The sequence below is a fragment of the Typha latifolia genome, chromosome 10, assembly GCF_019914945.1.
Source record: "Typha latifolia isolate L0001 chromosome 10, TyphaL0001v2, whole genome shotgun sequence".
NCBI classification, from domain to species: Eukaryota; Viridiplantae; Streptophyta; class Magnoliopsida; order Poales; family Typhaceae; genus Typha; species Typha latifolia.
The window spans coordinates 573179-587999 of record NC_133095.1 but is presented as its reverse complement, the minus strand read 5'-3'; the positions used below and the strand labels follow the sequence as shown (position 1 = coordinate 587999).

The window sequence follows — 14821 nt, the reverse complement described above, 5'->3', positions numbered from 1 at the left end:
ACTGCACTTCCTGCAGAAAGAGAGGCTACATGACTAATTCCTCATCCCTTTTCGATAGATTGTAGGAGTTAACATGGTATCACACCAGAGGTTCCGGGAATTCTATAAAGCACATCTGTTGTTTACAATATAAAACGATAAGAAACAATGTATAGAATATGCTTTTATTTTCTATAGCAAGACAATAATCCAGGCAAGGCAGTGCTACTGCAATTGACAGTATCATTAATCTTGACGATCCATCTCATTCCCAGCTGGATTTTGTGTGACAGGAAGATCGCCATCATATGAACACTTCAGGACGTCCGGTACTCTTTTCATGAGTCTTGGACCCTTAGGCACCTTTCCAGATTTTGGCCTTATATCCTTTGCTCGCATTACATTGTACCCATGCACACAACAACAGATAAGTACGAGTATGATAGGTTTTCAGTTGAAAATTTGTCTGAAGGTCTGAGAGAAGTGCAATTTAAATGATAGTAGCATTTTTTTTTCATTAGACTAGTTTGCAACTTTGCACACAATTTTGAACTTCTCTTGCTACGTCATAATTGCAGGAAAATCTTATCATTTAGCACTGATTCCCTTAGTTTAGTTGTAAATCTATAACAATACCTGAGAAATGTGGGATTTACTTTTATGGCATTTGTGGGTGTGTGCTGAATCTTCTCTAACTTAGAAGTGATTATTTGATCCCTAACTCTCTCTCTCTGCTTTGTATTAACCTATCTATGCTAGTCTCCAATGTTTCTGCTGTGACTGACTTGAAACAGTTATCAGAATCATAATAAGATGAATCCTTGATGTGCTAGGTGGGATTTAACTTTATTTTTGTGGTTGAGTTGGTTAGCCAGAAGATACTAGCAAGAGATTATAAAACCATACGACTGCTGACCTGATCAAAAATGGCAGTAGGGATCGCAAAGGTCGCAACTGCATTCGGGGAGTCTACAATTCCTGATATCCTGCCTTCACAGGGGCAGCATGACAGTAACAGATATACCTGAAATGGATAAACCATGGTGGGTTTCATTCTTAAAAGCCTAAACGTCAGAATAGGGTTAATCAGAAAAAATATGAAGTTCTAAGTTTGGTGTGGTCATACAGCCTACCTGCTCCTTTGAGTATCCAAATCTAGAGAGGTAGTCAATGGCATTGAGAATAGCACGTTTGTAAGCTACTGAAGCATCAAGGTAATGCTGCTGCCCAGCCTCATCAACACTGATTCCCTCAAAAACCAACCACTCTGAGAACCGTGGCTCTACAGGCCCTATCTCAAAGATTGGGTTAACATGTAGAGGTGTAGGGCCCATAGGTGTCAGGTACTCCCTCATCCCTTCCCTTATGATCTCGCACCTGCAGACACTCATATATGTTGGAACGTTATGCTCAAAAGCACATGATTGGTATGCATGAGTTGGTGCTTGAAGCACCGAGTTAATGAAGAATGGAATATAGCTTGCAATACAACATGTTACAAGCGTGCATGCAGTTCAATCATTGAGCAATCATTAGAATTTCATATAATACATCTGGTTATTAGAAGTTTAGAACTTGGAGGCTGCGAGGAATGAATATTTATGATGTCAGAAGGAATGATTCTAAGAGATGCACATAGTCCTTGCTTGTGATGTGCTGAATATTTTGTGCCATTCTGTTTTCGCCAAGATTAAATCTGCAGTGATATTCCTTGGAGAAATCATCTAACAAAATAGGATCATAGGAAAAACATAGTGCCGAGAGAAAGATTTGGGGAATTACTTTAGCTCAAGGAACCCACTCATTTCTATTGCTCCACAAAAGGAAACTTCACCGTCACCTTGGGAGAAGTGCATATCACCAGTGCTAAGATTTGCTCCATCTACAAATACTGGAAGATACACTTTTGAACCTCTGCTAAGATTCTTGATGTCACAATTCCCCCCATTTTCCCTTCCAGGTATAGTTCTTGCAGCCTCATTGGCAATCATTTCCCAATCAACAGTTCCTTCTTTGATCTGTATAGAGCATGAATCAGGTTCTGAGTACAGCTGTTCTTATTATGAGCAAGCATGAGTTTGGAATTGATCTTATCATAGGGCTATGTAAGTCCTGCTTCCCGTCGTCTAAATAACTAAATCAAGATCTGGATCTGAGCAGTTGCTTCTTACCTTTCCAAGAAGGCAATTCCTGGGAGTTGGTAGGTTAGCAAGTGGGCGCTGGTGCAGAACTTCACATAATTTGTGTGACTGAGTGCCGCTTTCTACTAGTTTCTTTTCCCTCTCATTCCATATATTTAGAAGTTCAATTGATGGTGCAGTTCCAATAATTCCAGGATGAGTCAATCCTGGAAATCGAACACCTGTTGGGCAAGGATTAGTATGCTTATTGGTATGGAACCATTAATAGAGGGGAAGACGAAGGTATGCCTGGTATATGAGGAGAGTATGCATAGATTCCTTCGAAGTACCAAATAGCTTTTGTTGCACAAGGGAAGTGATCAGTTAAAAAACCACCTCCATTCTCTCTATCAAATGTTCCTGTATAACCCCATTCATCGCCAGGTAGCGGGCCCAAGTTGCAGATCTCAACTACAAGAAGATCGCCAGGCTGGGCAGGGACACCTTTGGAATCTGAAACTCTTAAAGGCCCGCTAAGGTAATGTGTCTGTGAAAGAGATTTTGGTCAATTGCTGTAGACATGTTGGAATTGATTTGAAAAATTAAGAATTACATCTACTTTCAAATGTTTCCTACAGAAAGTAGTAATCTGAGAAATCTTCAAGTATCATCTAATTCTCTTAAAGCTCGTGCTATAGGAATAGGTCGATCATGGAGTCCTGACTTTAATTTTCTGACACAAGTATTATACCTCCCTGCAATTTCAAGTTCACAAAGTAGATCATTTAGTTTGAGTGATTGGCAGCTCATACATGGAGATACAAATTACAAAAACAGAAGGGCTTCCCATCGGTACACTCATGATTCGTGAAAGCATGCTTATGATTATGTTGTTTGGATATTACTTATGGTATGGATTGGATGCTTCACCTCTGTATTATGCAGTGTTTCATCTGTGTTTTCTCCTCTATTATGTGTAAGATCTGATATGCATGCCATTATACTATTCTTTCATATGAGCTCTATGTTACTCGTGATTTTGTAAAATACTACTACTGATTCAGCTATTAATTTACATAGATAGCAACGGATATGCTACTCTACTTATTAATTAACTAGATGATCTATTGAACTGTGCTTAGTATGCACCTGGATTCATATGAAGTAGAGTACAGAAAACAGTATCAAACTTTTTCTTTCTCTTTTCAGAATGATAAAGTAACTCACAATTGTAGTGTCTATTGATTTGATATCAGCGGCTGAGTTATTATCACCAATTCTGCCTCCAGTCCAGTCTACCATCTCGACTCGGAAGACCTCCCCTTCAGCTACATCAGCAACAGCAGGGATGTCTGGGTGCCAGCGGTTATGAAGAGGAAGCTTCTGTTCCCACGGCTTCTTCTTAACATCTATGGGCACTACCACTCTTGGAGTTCGAGGAGCCATGGCTGATTTTCTTTGGTTATGAAACTGCTAAAGGTGAAGTATGAAGCTGAAGGGGATAGTCCTACTATTAAGGTACTGCTGATAGTTGCTCCCTTTCGTACTGGCTCCGACTCCTTTTCAAGATGTGATGTTAAATGCATATCGCACATAATAATTCTCTTATAAAAAAACACAATAATTTTCACAAGTAAACTATCTCGCTATTATTATGGTTTGATGATATATACAAAAGAAAACAACACTGTTGACAAAGCAATTCCTTTAAAATGACCAAGGTAACCCTATCGGATGTGTTTTCAGTTAGGGTGTAAAAGGATAAAGCAAGGGTGTATCTGTCATAGTGTATTTTCTTTGTGAATAGAGTTATCCCTTCTTCAATCTTTTGATTGATATTTTGCCATTGCATATACTTCCTAGATGGGTACTGATTGCAATATAGTAGCAACTTTCCATGGTGACAGTCGATGAACATGTCAAAGTCACTGCTAACTTTGTTTGGAGAAGAAAAAATTAGCATTATTTTTTCCTGCTGGTCCCATTCTCCGCTATATTGAGAGTGATGGCAACAAAGTAAGATGGTACTCGATTTTCTTTATAAACTTTTCGGCTTGTGGTATGATGTATGGCTAAGAAGCACAGATACAGATACAAGACATGGATACAGAATGAGAATATGACAAATCTTAAAAAAAGCAAGACATGATATAGATGTATGGTGATTATAGCTGATGCTAATACTTCCAATTAAACTTGGAGTAGGTACTTAAAGCAGATATCAATTCTGAATCTTGTTAATATTAGACTGTAGATCTTGCAGAGTAAATATTTCTCATTTCTTCTTGATCTTTACCTCTTCTACACATCTTCAGTTTACAGTTCCAGTCTCCTAGTATTAGAAACTTCATGCTGCTCAACCATCTCCTATACTGACTTATACTGACTTAGTGTTAGTTGCCTACAAGTCTTGCAAACATTTTGGAGTCTCTTCTGATGTCAAGCTTTTTAGTTTTTAGTCGATATCAACTGATCCTTTCCATTTCAATGTCTACTTTATCTTTGTATTGCTTCTATCAGCTGATGAGGTTGGCTTTTATGATGCTTCTTAGCTAGGGGACCTTTTAATGGTAACCGATGCTTATGGGCTTGGCCTGGACTTGGAGGCGGAGGCCGAATCGGCCCACTTAGGTAAACATTGGACTGGGCCTTCTCTAGAGTTGCTTATGGATACCACTATTTCCATTAGTTTCCTTTAACAAGTGATTAGTAGAGATATCATTCTATTTGTACTAATTTAATCACAGGTGGTGTCATCATCACCAGTCCATCAGTCACAGCATGATCTGCCGGGCATCTCGAACTATAATAAATCAATAATTTAAGGAGTGAATTGGAAACTTCTCAGGATTCAATATCTCTTCTAGAGTCCCAAGTCTTATCATTTTTGGCCTTTCCCGTGGCTTTATAGTGGTTCTTTGTGGAAAGAAAAGAATATTGCAGCTCTATTTGGCTTCCACTACGCGTTTCCATCCGAACTTGTCGCGTACTCTGGCCTTCGATCTTTATACATTTAATTTATTTTCCCTCCACCATCCGAACTCTTTAATAATTTCATGAGGAGATTATAAAGGAAGAGCCACACGGCCTTTGGCTTCTCCCAGAGGGTACGATGGCTACCCTCGACATGACAAATAATTCAATAAAAACTATTAATTAATTATTTTTTTTGCATATCAACCCTCATATTTTACTCTTTTTTTCATAGAAGCCCTTCTTTTTATATATTTATGAACCGACTTCTTATCATTCTAAGAAGGGAATTTTATAAAATCATCGTTAGTTAGATTTAACTAATGGAATAAAATTTTTGACAAAGCACAATGATATTGATGACAATTATAATATTTTAAATATGTAATAGAAAATCTATCTATAGTTATATCCAATTGTATAACAAAATATATTTTATGTTATACGTGCTAAAAATTATGGATAAATATTTTATATTCTAGACTTAAAAAATAATATTTTTAATCATTTATATGTGTTTATTAACTTTAATAATAATATACGAATATTTTGTTAAAAATTAACTATAATAATAATTTTGATAGTTTAAAGAATATAATGGTACTTATGGTAGTTTGAATTTTTATTTTTTTTTGAAGTATACTCTCTTTTTTCGCAGGTACTTTTTTAGATGGTTTTCATCTTCCTGATGAGATTTCATGTAAATCCATTGAAAGAAAGATATGATTTGTAGATATGGATCAAAGAATAATATATTTCTTTTCGTACTAAGATGAAGATACGGTTGGTAATATGCAAAAGAGCCCTTCAATGAGAATTTATCCATAGGTAAAGATGCAGATGGTAATATGCAAAACAACCCTTCAATGAGAAAATTTATCCATTGAAACCATTGGTGCGGCATCACGGAGACGCACAAACTCCTATCCCCCATCTCATTGGAACCCCACCTTCGTAATTATCCCCAAAGAGATCAGTTCCTCCAAAGACGGGTATTTTCGTAATTTGCACCCAGCACCATCCACACCACCTCTCTCTCTCTATACATATATATGTTCCTATATAACCTCTCCTACACCTACCAACAAATGAGGAAGGAAGGGCGTCTAATGATGTGAGCGAGGAAATCCTTCAAACACTAGGTAGGCATCAGAATTCATAGACAAAAGATGAGCTGCAACGCGTGCAGAGTATTGCGGAAGGGGTGCGGCGACGAGTGCGTGCTCCGGCCGAGCGTGGAGTGGATCGAAAGCCCACAAGCCCAAGCCCACGCCACCGTCTTCGTCGCCAAATTCTACGGCCGCGCCTGCCTCGTCTCCCTCCTCTCCAATGTCCCTTCCCCTCACCGCCCCGGTAACTCACCGATTCCCATACTTTTTAAATGGTCTTTTGCACGTGTACCCCTCAAAAGTTTCTTATTTGCTCCTGTGAAAATAAGAAGACTCTGAATAGTTAGTTTGCTGAGGGGTATACATGCAATTAAGGGACTGTTGAGGCTATATATGTAAAAGAACCCTCCCTCATCTCGCGAATCTTGACGCAGCTCTGTTCCGGTCGCTGCTTTACGATGCTTGTGGCCGGACGATAAACCCGGTCATCGGAGCCGTCGGGTTGCTGTGGACTGGGAATTGGGATCTGTGCCAGGCGGCAGTGAAGGCGGTGCTATCCGGCGGAGCGATCCGGCCGCTTCCGGAACTCGCCGGCGATATGGGGGAATTGTACGGGAGCATAAACGAAGGAGGGCGGTGGCCAGCCTCATTGTGCCCATCGTCGGAGGACGGATCTCCCCCGCCGTGTGATTTAGATCTGAGCTTGATGCCGAGATCCCCGTCGACGAACTCGGAGGGATCCGTGACGACGAGTGCGGGTGGAGAAGATCGGACGGCTGGAAAGGAGCCGAGGCTTCTAGTTCTTTTCTCGTGATTCGCGAGGTGCATGTTTCCAAAAACGAGAAGCAGGGAAGAGTTTTTCTTTCCGTTTAGTATCTTGTTTTGTTTCTGTTTTAAGTTTAATTTCACTAGAATGGATGCTAATTAACCCTTTTGTTTTTGTTTACTGTAATATACTCCGCAACGAGGCATCATTATAGAGTAGGGGATAATTACGCTCAAACTCTCTAAACTATTAAAAATATGTCATTCCCTTAGATTAATTTTTTCTTTTCTTTTCAACTTAAAACTCTTAACGAGATAGATATTTAAGATATTTTTAATAATTTAAAAGACTTATGTGTTATAAAAAAAATTAGAGAAGATATCTGAAATAATAATAATAGTTTAGAAGTAAAACTATATGTAATAACATTGAAAAAAAGTAATAGGTATTAAAATTATAACTCGAAAGGATCACAACTTATAAGAAGAAAATATTGAGATGGAATTATCTAGATGATTAGCATTCGTTGCCGTTGAGCGTGTGTCAATCGTATAAATCACGTTATTCCACTCAAATCTTTTTTATATATATATATTATTTAATAATTTTAAAGCGCAATTGAAACCATCGAATTTTCCCCAACCAAATCAGTGCTCCACCCGAGCCAGTTAGTTGCTTGAACGATCTAACTAAAAGCCCAAGGTTGAGAGAGAGAGAGAGAGAGAGAGGTGATAAAGGGAGGGGGGAGCTCTTGGGGAATCCAAAAGTAGTATTAAAAATGGAGGTCAGAGGTCAGAGCTGATAAATGACGAGCTAGAACTTTCGAGCACCCACTCACTCTATCTCACGTGAGAGACTTCAACTTGCTTCTTCTCTTGTCGCTGACTCGTCGTATCCTGGTTGGCGGTCCCCATTTGGGTCCCACCTGATCAGCTTGTTGGCTAAGCTTGGCAAGAAACGAGGTGCCCTCCACCGTCCACCTGTATGCCTCTTTAAACAGGTTTACTGTTCGTTTGCAGGCCACCGTGTAACATCTGGGTCCCACAAGTTACTCTACTAGCAATTCTCGACGTCTCCCCATCGTTCCTTTCATCTCTCCCAATTATATATATATATATATATATAGAGAGAGAGAGAGAGAGAGAGAGAGAGATGTTTGAAACTCTTATCTATAGTTTAGGCTAAAATTTATATGATTTGAGTTTATTGTAATCTAATTTTTAAGAGAGTTGGTGATAATGTGCTACCACAAGTGAAGAGAGAAAGCAAACATATGTCTGGCTGTGTGTACGTTGGAAGGGCCAAGTATCCTCCTGTTCAACATTTGAAAAAGGAGAAGATTCCCAAGAATCCTACTATCCAAGCAGAGAGGAGAATATTTTGAGTAGCATCCACCACCTAACGATTAAACACGCATGCAAGTCATCTAGAGAAGACAGCACCTGGCAATTAAATGATATTTTTATCTTCCTGCAAGTGGATCGTAATTCTATCTTATCCGTGAATAGATAGAAGCACACGTATGAGCAAATTATAGGCCCCAATGATATGGGTGGGAATTTTGAGAGACCAACATTTGGATTCATCTCCTCTAAGTATTGTACTTGGGGCATTTTGTTTCATGGACGAATAGAGCCAAGAATTTGAGTATGAAACCTTCAAGAATCATGGCTAGATAGAGTAAGATAGGACCTTTCTATCGCATCTTGCCACGTTAGCATTTGTTAGAGTCTACATGACTCAGCGTTGACTCCAAAATTTTGGATAACCAAATGGTTTGTGCTCCTAAATTTGAGTAGAAGGTCAACTGAGGATCAACAATGCCAATCTAAAAAAGTTAGGCAAGCAATCTCAGCTCTCAAAGAATCTCCTTTTATACACAGCACAAAGGCAGATCCAATGTTCCTAATAGCACTGTGAACAATAAAGAATAATCTTTCGTTCTTATCATCTGAACTCATCCAAAAGACAAGGAAGAAAAATAAATTTACCAACTAAAATACACGACAAAAGAAAGCTGATACATCCAATGGGCTAATACAAGACATCAATTACGCAGTATGGAGATAAAAAGGGGAAGCTTTGCAGTTAAACCAAAAGCACAATTCTTTCACTAAAGAAAGCACTACACAAGCGAGCACATTCACATATGAGCTAGTAGCCCTAGTACTAAGGAACTTGGTACCAACCAAGGTGGCAAAAGAAAGCATCAAATATATACACATCAACTTTTTCTTTTATCAGTAGAGCAAATATTACCCGTGTGCATCTAATGCAGCAACTAAGCTGTAATCAACCACTACTGTGATGTAAGCATACAAAACTATTGAGTCGGATGACTTGGGTGAGATCGCCAGCAGAGTTAACACTCATTTTGCATCCAGGAAACACCAGTTTTAGTGCTTGGAACTTTTGGGCGCGAGACCCAGTTAGCAACTGTGCTGCGATGTTAGTTGAATTCAAGCATAGTCTCTGTATTAAGGCTGCGCCAGGCTTTGTCTGTGAGTTAGCTGTACTATCTGCCCTTGCAGGCTGCAATGTTTAACCTGCTTTACAAGTTTGAATCAAAAACAAGAAGGTGGAAATTGAAAGACAACTACATGAAGATTATGTTTGAACGGAATCTATTCCACAGGTGGAATGACTTACATGCATTGCTGCAAATGTGGATAACAATTCTCTGGACTGTTCCATGAGAGATCGCTCTAGTTCAGCAACTTTAGCAAGTTCACTCACCAGAAGACTTGTTTCTCCTACCTGTATGTGATGACAGTTTCAGTCTCCGGAAGCAAAAAAATACAATTTAAGAAGGTATTTAGTTTTAGAACTTCATCCATTACAATGCAAGTTAAAGTACGTATGGATCCATAATGAAATTTCATGTTTGGGATTTTATTTGCCAAATATTACAACAGAATCTGCTTGTCACATCTTACAAACAGATATTATTAAATAGGTCATTGATAAATTGATAAAAATAACAACAGAAAATATGCTTAAGCGCAAAAAAAATTCTTGGGCGGAAATTGTTAGTAGGAATCAGAAATAGCCATCTTCCCTTTGATGAAAGACCTAATGAAGGGGTAAATGACATTGATATGGGTGGGTTGCATATGCATTAAGTTCAACATGTGAATCTGATACTCATATCCTATTCACTATTCATGTACAATTATTCATCAATTATGAAAATATGCAGCACTTAACATGGGTAAAGAAACAATTAGGTTCTTTGGTTAAAAAAACTATAAAATACCAGCATGTTTTCCATGTTGGCAGGCAGAACAACAAGCTAATATGATACACAAACTACTTTTCAATGACAGAAACAACACCTTTGGGAGTAAAGAGTATATTGAACTTCCTATTGTTTGCATCACATCAACAGCTGATCCCACAGCATTTTTCGCTTCTTGGATATCTACCTGTTGAACAGAAAGTAATTGCATTCGTTCAGAACTTCAAGCCTTTAACAGACATATCTATGAAAAAACATTAAAAGACATTTGTCTATTTCATACCTTTGCTCCATCTGTAACTGGAAGGCGGAGAGTGCTGGCCTTTAATGCTTCAATAGTTCCTGCTAAAGAACTTAAATGTTCTCTGTCTACTACAGCCCATTCCTCTAGATATGCCATCTGTTTCAGTAGAGTGCAACAAGATCTTTAGAGAGCATTATCATCAAGGACTTTTGAAGCTGTAAGAAATTTGCTGATAGTTCACATTCTAGTAACAAAACATATGAACTTTTGGGATTTGGCAAAAGAAAGGCATCTCCTAGAATCTTTGCAAATATTATGTCTTAAGCTACTCAACATTAGGTAATAGATGTTATAGTCATGTATCATGCCATCATGTATAAGCGTCCACAGTTTCTCATACTGGACTGAGCTTCATTTGGTTTTCTTGGCTCATTTTTGCCTCAAGATAAAGCCGATCCCTAAATCAAATGTTCTTTATCTTACTGGATCAAACTAAGAAATAAGCCTTTAACTTCTAAATTAGTGCCTACAATCTTATTGGTTTGGTTTGAAACCTCAATGACTATGTGATCAAACTAAATTTAAATTTGAGAATGTTTGTCTTACTTAAGAGGAATCAATGTCTAAGGAAAGACAACAGACATGATAATTCCAATCTAAAGAGATTAAATGAAGAAAATGGTAACGTTGAAAATAAGCAATAAGGAAACACAGACAAGGATAGAAGTTTTACTTGTCCCTTGAGAATGGACATGAGCTTTGTATTCTGCAGGAGAAATTGTAACTCAAGCCTTTTATACATAACAGAGTCACGCATCTCCGAGTTAGTAAGCCAAGCATTATACAGATATTTCTGGTAAGAATCAGAAGAAAATTAGCTATTTCAAGGATGAAAAGTTGAAAATAAGAATTTTTTTAAAAAAAAGAAGCATTTAAATGATGTAATAAAATTTTGATCGAAGCAGTAGATGCCTACCAGAATTGAAAGATACACTGGGGCCAAATCAAACAGACAAGATGATTAATGTTTTCTTGTTGCACAAATTACATGGCAATCTGTTAGGGATCCCTGAAAGATATGCTGCACAAAGTTTTCCAAGTTCTCATGCATGGTCCTTCTGACTCCACTGAGTATCACTGTAGCTTGACAATGCATGTGACCAACACCTTTATTTGATATGTGTGTTTAATAAGTTGGCATATATGTAAACAAATTACAAGCCTCTATTTCTTGATCTTGATTTATATTTCAGTCTAGACAACAAAATATTTGAATTTAGAGTGCCAGAATAGAAGCTTGTAAAAGCAACTAAAAATAATGAAATGAAGTATTCAATTCCAACTTTCCTCGGGCATCTAATGGTAAGTCAACAGATGCATGAAAAATTACAGGAGACAGCATGCAGAATCCCTGCTGATTAAATTTGGAAGAAAAAGATCCTCCCTCCTGGAAGAATAACACAGTGGTGCTTTGACCAAACAATTTTTATCTATGATGATAAGTACCTTGCACAGCCCATGAACAATGAATTATTGAAACTCTAAGATTATCTGCTTATATCTCAGATCTTATGCAGCAGTCCCTTGACAGTTCTCTATGGAGTAAGAAATTTCTCTGAGTAACTTATCAGATAGGTGACAAAACATCTATGCAAGAACAAGAATTAAAGGGCATGTTCTTACTAATAAAGCATAAAATGAATAACATTCAACTTGTAAAGTTTTAAGATTCCTATTTAAGGAGAATTAAACACAAACCATCATGCAAATACAAAATTGAAATGCCTATGTAAAGGTAAAGACTCACCATTAGGTGCTTGAGGCATAAATATATTCCATGATTTATCACAAAAAAACAAGTTTCCAGTTCAAGAACCTCATGTCTCACCTCTGCATCCAGAGATTGCGCCAAAAAGGCAGCATTTGATCGCGCATTAACACAGCACCACTGCAACTGTCGGTTATGTAACAGCCTTAACTGGTGTGCTTCTTCAATCCTGTTATCCCCATTCTTTTTTCTCCTAGTATCCACAATGGAACTAAGAACTGAAGAGCCCTTGAACTGTTGCTCACCACTGAATGAATTCACCACCATACCGTTCCTTGACCGGGAAGGACTGGCCATTCTCCGAGCTGATGGAGTAGGCACAGGCCTACTCGGAGAAGAAGACCGGATAGGTCCGTGAAGAGGAGAGGATGCAGTGAATGAAGACGATAGCATGCCATTTAACAGTGACTTCTTTGCCGGAACTGTCTTGGGAGACGCCACGGCCCTCGAACCCAATGACGACAATGGCGTTCCTGGCTCTGGAAAGCGGCGCAACCGGCTAGTAGTTTCCTGAAAGAACCTCATAGGAACACCAATTCCTTTAGTTGTGGCACGCACTCTTGGAGGAATCCCGGGCTCCAGTGACCCCGAATTGCTCCCCGAAGATGCACTATCCGTGTCTGACACCAAGAAGTCAGCGCCATCAAACGAAGCCCTTCTGGCCCCTTCATCATCCATCATTGACTTCCGGAGCAACCGGACAGCAGCCATGATTGGTTCTTTCTTCTCCAAGGAGCAATCCAAGCTCTTGGTTAACGGATTCAGCTCCCGGTTTTTGGCCGATGGCCAACAATGGCGGTGCTCCAAGGGTCTGGCATTCTCCGCGGAGGCATTGGACTTCCGCCGCTCCGGGGTCGACTTCCGGGTGGAGGAAGGGGAAGTGGGTTTCGCTTTGTTGGTCTGGTAGAAGAAGGACTCCCCCTGGAAAGACACCGACAGGCTTCGGGTAGTCTTGCACAGGGATTTGGCGGCGGAAGATAGCTCGGCGGCGTTGTTGGTTACCCGAGGAGTGGCGATTGGGCGCGTGCGATCGACCGACTGGGATCGCTTCGGTTGGGGCAATGGTGATGGAGTAGTGGGGCGGTGGTTTGCGAGAGGGGAAGCAAAACGTCGAGAAGAAGCGGAGGAGGAAGAGGAGGTAGTAGTAGTTGTAGTAGTAGAAGTACTTGTAACCGAAGAAAGATTGGATTTTGAGGAGGAAGAAGAAGTGGTTAAGTACCTGGAGGAGATCTCCTTAGACTTAGGCCTTCGTACAAGAGTGGCATTGCGGTCCTTCTCCGAAGGGGTAAAGCCAGGACGACGGGAGGGAGATGGGTTCCTCGGGATTCGTGCGCTCGAAGTAGTCGGCGTCGCTGCGGCCGCGGGGACCGCAACAACCATGGCGTTTTCTTCCCTCTATCTCTCTGATCTGGTGCCTGGTTGCTTCCACAGAGCTCGACACTCGAATCGCTTGACTCCAGCTTATCTACCAGAGGAGTAGAAGAAGAGGAAGGGGTAATGGAGAGCGAGGAACGAAGAGAAGAGAGCTTAGTATGGATCTAGGGAGATAAGAGTCTAGAGATAGAAAAGGGGAAAAGAACAAGAAAGGGAAAGCGAGGGAAGGAGAGAGAGAGAGAGAGACAGAGACAGAGAAGAGAATATAGAAATAAAGGAAGAGGAGAATGGTGGAAGAAGTAACGGAAGCGAGAGAAGGGGCGGAGGTGGGTACCGAAACGGAGACGACGAAGAAATTTTTCCTGGGTATTTCTGTCATTTTACTCCTCCAAAAACCAAAAATTTTACCTTTCTTTTTTTTTTAATACTTTCTCTTTTCTTTTCTTTTCTTTTTTCTTTTTTTTAAATACTCTTTTCTTATTTTTTGACCGTATATTTGTAGCTTATTCGACGAAGACTATATGATCGTCTGCAGTCCCTACATCTCGACGTATCGGCAGGAGTACTCGATGAACAAATGGATGTACCAATTTCCTGCATCTAGGCATACAGACCATCCTCTACAGCTACTTGATTTAGAAGGATAAGCGAAAACATAATGATGGGCGCAAGACGAACGTTTTAAGGCGTAATTGTGGTCACCACTAGTGGGGTGAGGGTAAATTTGTCTTTTCCATATTATTGCTAGGTGACCAAATTAACCACTAATTAATATTTAGCATCTAACCTTGTGTCAACTTCAAACTTATAGATTTAGGTAGGTCGAATTAGTTGCATTATAGAAGGAAATTTTTTTTGATAGGTTTCGTATGCAATTAAAATATTAAATTATGGATCAATCTATTGTAGGAAAACCCCTACAACTTGGCGAGTAAGCTTAGGTTCTACTAATCTTTTTATCTTTCAGAATTAGCCACGAGCATCGAATCAAGTAAAGAATGAATAAATACTTTTAATTTTATAATTATGGACCAAGTACAAATCTCTAGGTTTGGCTTTTCCTTTTAACTAGAGTTGCTTGGTTTTGATTAATTTAATTTCTTTTCGTTTCTGCAATATGCTCAACATTAAGATTGATCATGATTTAGCTCATAATTCTATAGGATTAGGAGGAGGATTAGAGAGACAAC

At 39.3% G+C, this 14821-nt stretch overlaps 3 protein-coding genes across 3 annotated transcripts; 1 reads left to right on the top strand and 2 right to left on the bottom strand.

Moving 5' to 3' along the window:
* Window positions 1-30: 30 nt before the first annotated feature.
* Window positions 31-3742, bottom strand: LOC140796393 (uncharacterized). The gene is made up of 7 exons (XM_073149416.1): window positions 3327-3742; window positions 2409-2646; window positions 2151-2341; window positions 1762-1997; window positions 1113-1356; window positions 896-1003; window positions 31-366 (listed from the first exon to the last, which is right to left on the bottom strand). Exons 1-7 carry the CDS (start codon window positions 3543-3545, stop codon window positions 226-228), a joined length of 1377 nt encoding a protein of 458 aa, XP_073005517.1. The 5' UTR covers window positions 3546-3742; the 3' UTR covers window positions 31-225.
* A 2278-nt stretch (window positions 3743-6020) lies between these two features.
* LOC140796882 (LOB domain-containing protein 37-like) lies at window positions 6021-7121 on the top strand. The gene is made up of 2 exons (XM_073150045.1): window positions 6021-6425; window positions 6616-7121. The coding sequence occupies exons 1-2, from the start codon at window positions 6242-6244 to the stop codon at window positions 6993-6995; spliced, it is 564 nt and encodes a 187-aa protein (XP_073006146.1). The 5' UTR covers window positions 6021-6241; the 3' UTR covers window positions 6996-7121.
* A 1889-nt stretch (window positions 7122-9010) lies between these two features.
* On the bottom strand, window positions 9011-13966 carry LOC140795889 (QWRF motif-containing protein 2-like). The gene is made up of 6 exons (XM_073148684.1): window positions 12318-13966; window positions 11163-11282; window positions 10469-10585; window positions 10283-10372; window positions 9597-9704; window positions 9011-9493 (listed from the first exon to the last, which is right to left on the bottom strand). Exons 1-6 carry the CDS (start codon window positions 13635-13637, stop codon window positions 9425-9427), a joined length of 1824 nt encoding a protein of 607 aa, XP_073004785.1. The 5' UTR covers window positions 13638-13966; the 3' UTR covers window positions 9011-9424.
* Between the last annotated feature and the right edge of the window lie 855 nt (window positions 13967-14821).

What these genes read in the sequence shown, in the direction of transcription:
- LOC140796393 (XM_073149416.1), bottom strand. Translation starts at nt 3,545, where the DNA reads ATGGCTCCTCGAACTCCAAGAGTGGTAGTGCCCATAGATGTTAAGAAG. An exon ending in AATCAATAGACACTACAATT is followed by an intron (nt 2,647 to 3,326) that starts GTGAGTTACTTT and finishes TCTCTTTCACAG; the next exon opens with ACACATTACCTTAGCGGGCC. An exon ending in AGTGGGTTCCTTGAGCTAAA is followed by an intron (nt 1,357 to 1,761) that starts GTAATTCCCCAA and finishes GAGTGTCTGCAG; the next exon opens with GTGCGAGATCATAAGGGAAG.
- LOC140796882 (XM_073150045.1), top strand. Translation starts at nt 6,242, where the DNA reads ATGAGCTGCAACGCGTGCAGAGTATTGCGGAAGGGGTGCGGCGACGAG. An exon ending in CCCTTCCCCTCACCGCCCCG is followed by an intron (nt 6,426 to 6,615) that starts GTAACTCACCGA and finishes ATCTTGACGCAG; the next exon opens with CTCTGTTCCGGTCGCTGCTT.
- LOC140795889 (XM_073148684.1), bottom strand. Translation starts at nt 13,637, where the DNA reads ATGGTTGTTGCGGTCCCCGCGGCCGCAGCGACGCCGACTACTTCGAGC. An exon ending in CAGTTACAGATGGAGCAAAG is followed by an intron (nt 10,373 to 10,468) that starts GTATGAAATAGA and finishes TCTGTTCAACAG; the next exon opens with GTAGATATCCAAGAAGCGAA. An exon ending in CCACATTTGCAGCAATGCAT is followed by an intron (nt 9,494 to 9,596) that starts GTAAGTCATTCC and finishes CTTGTAAAGCAG; the next exon opens with GTTAAACATTGCAGCCTGCA.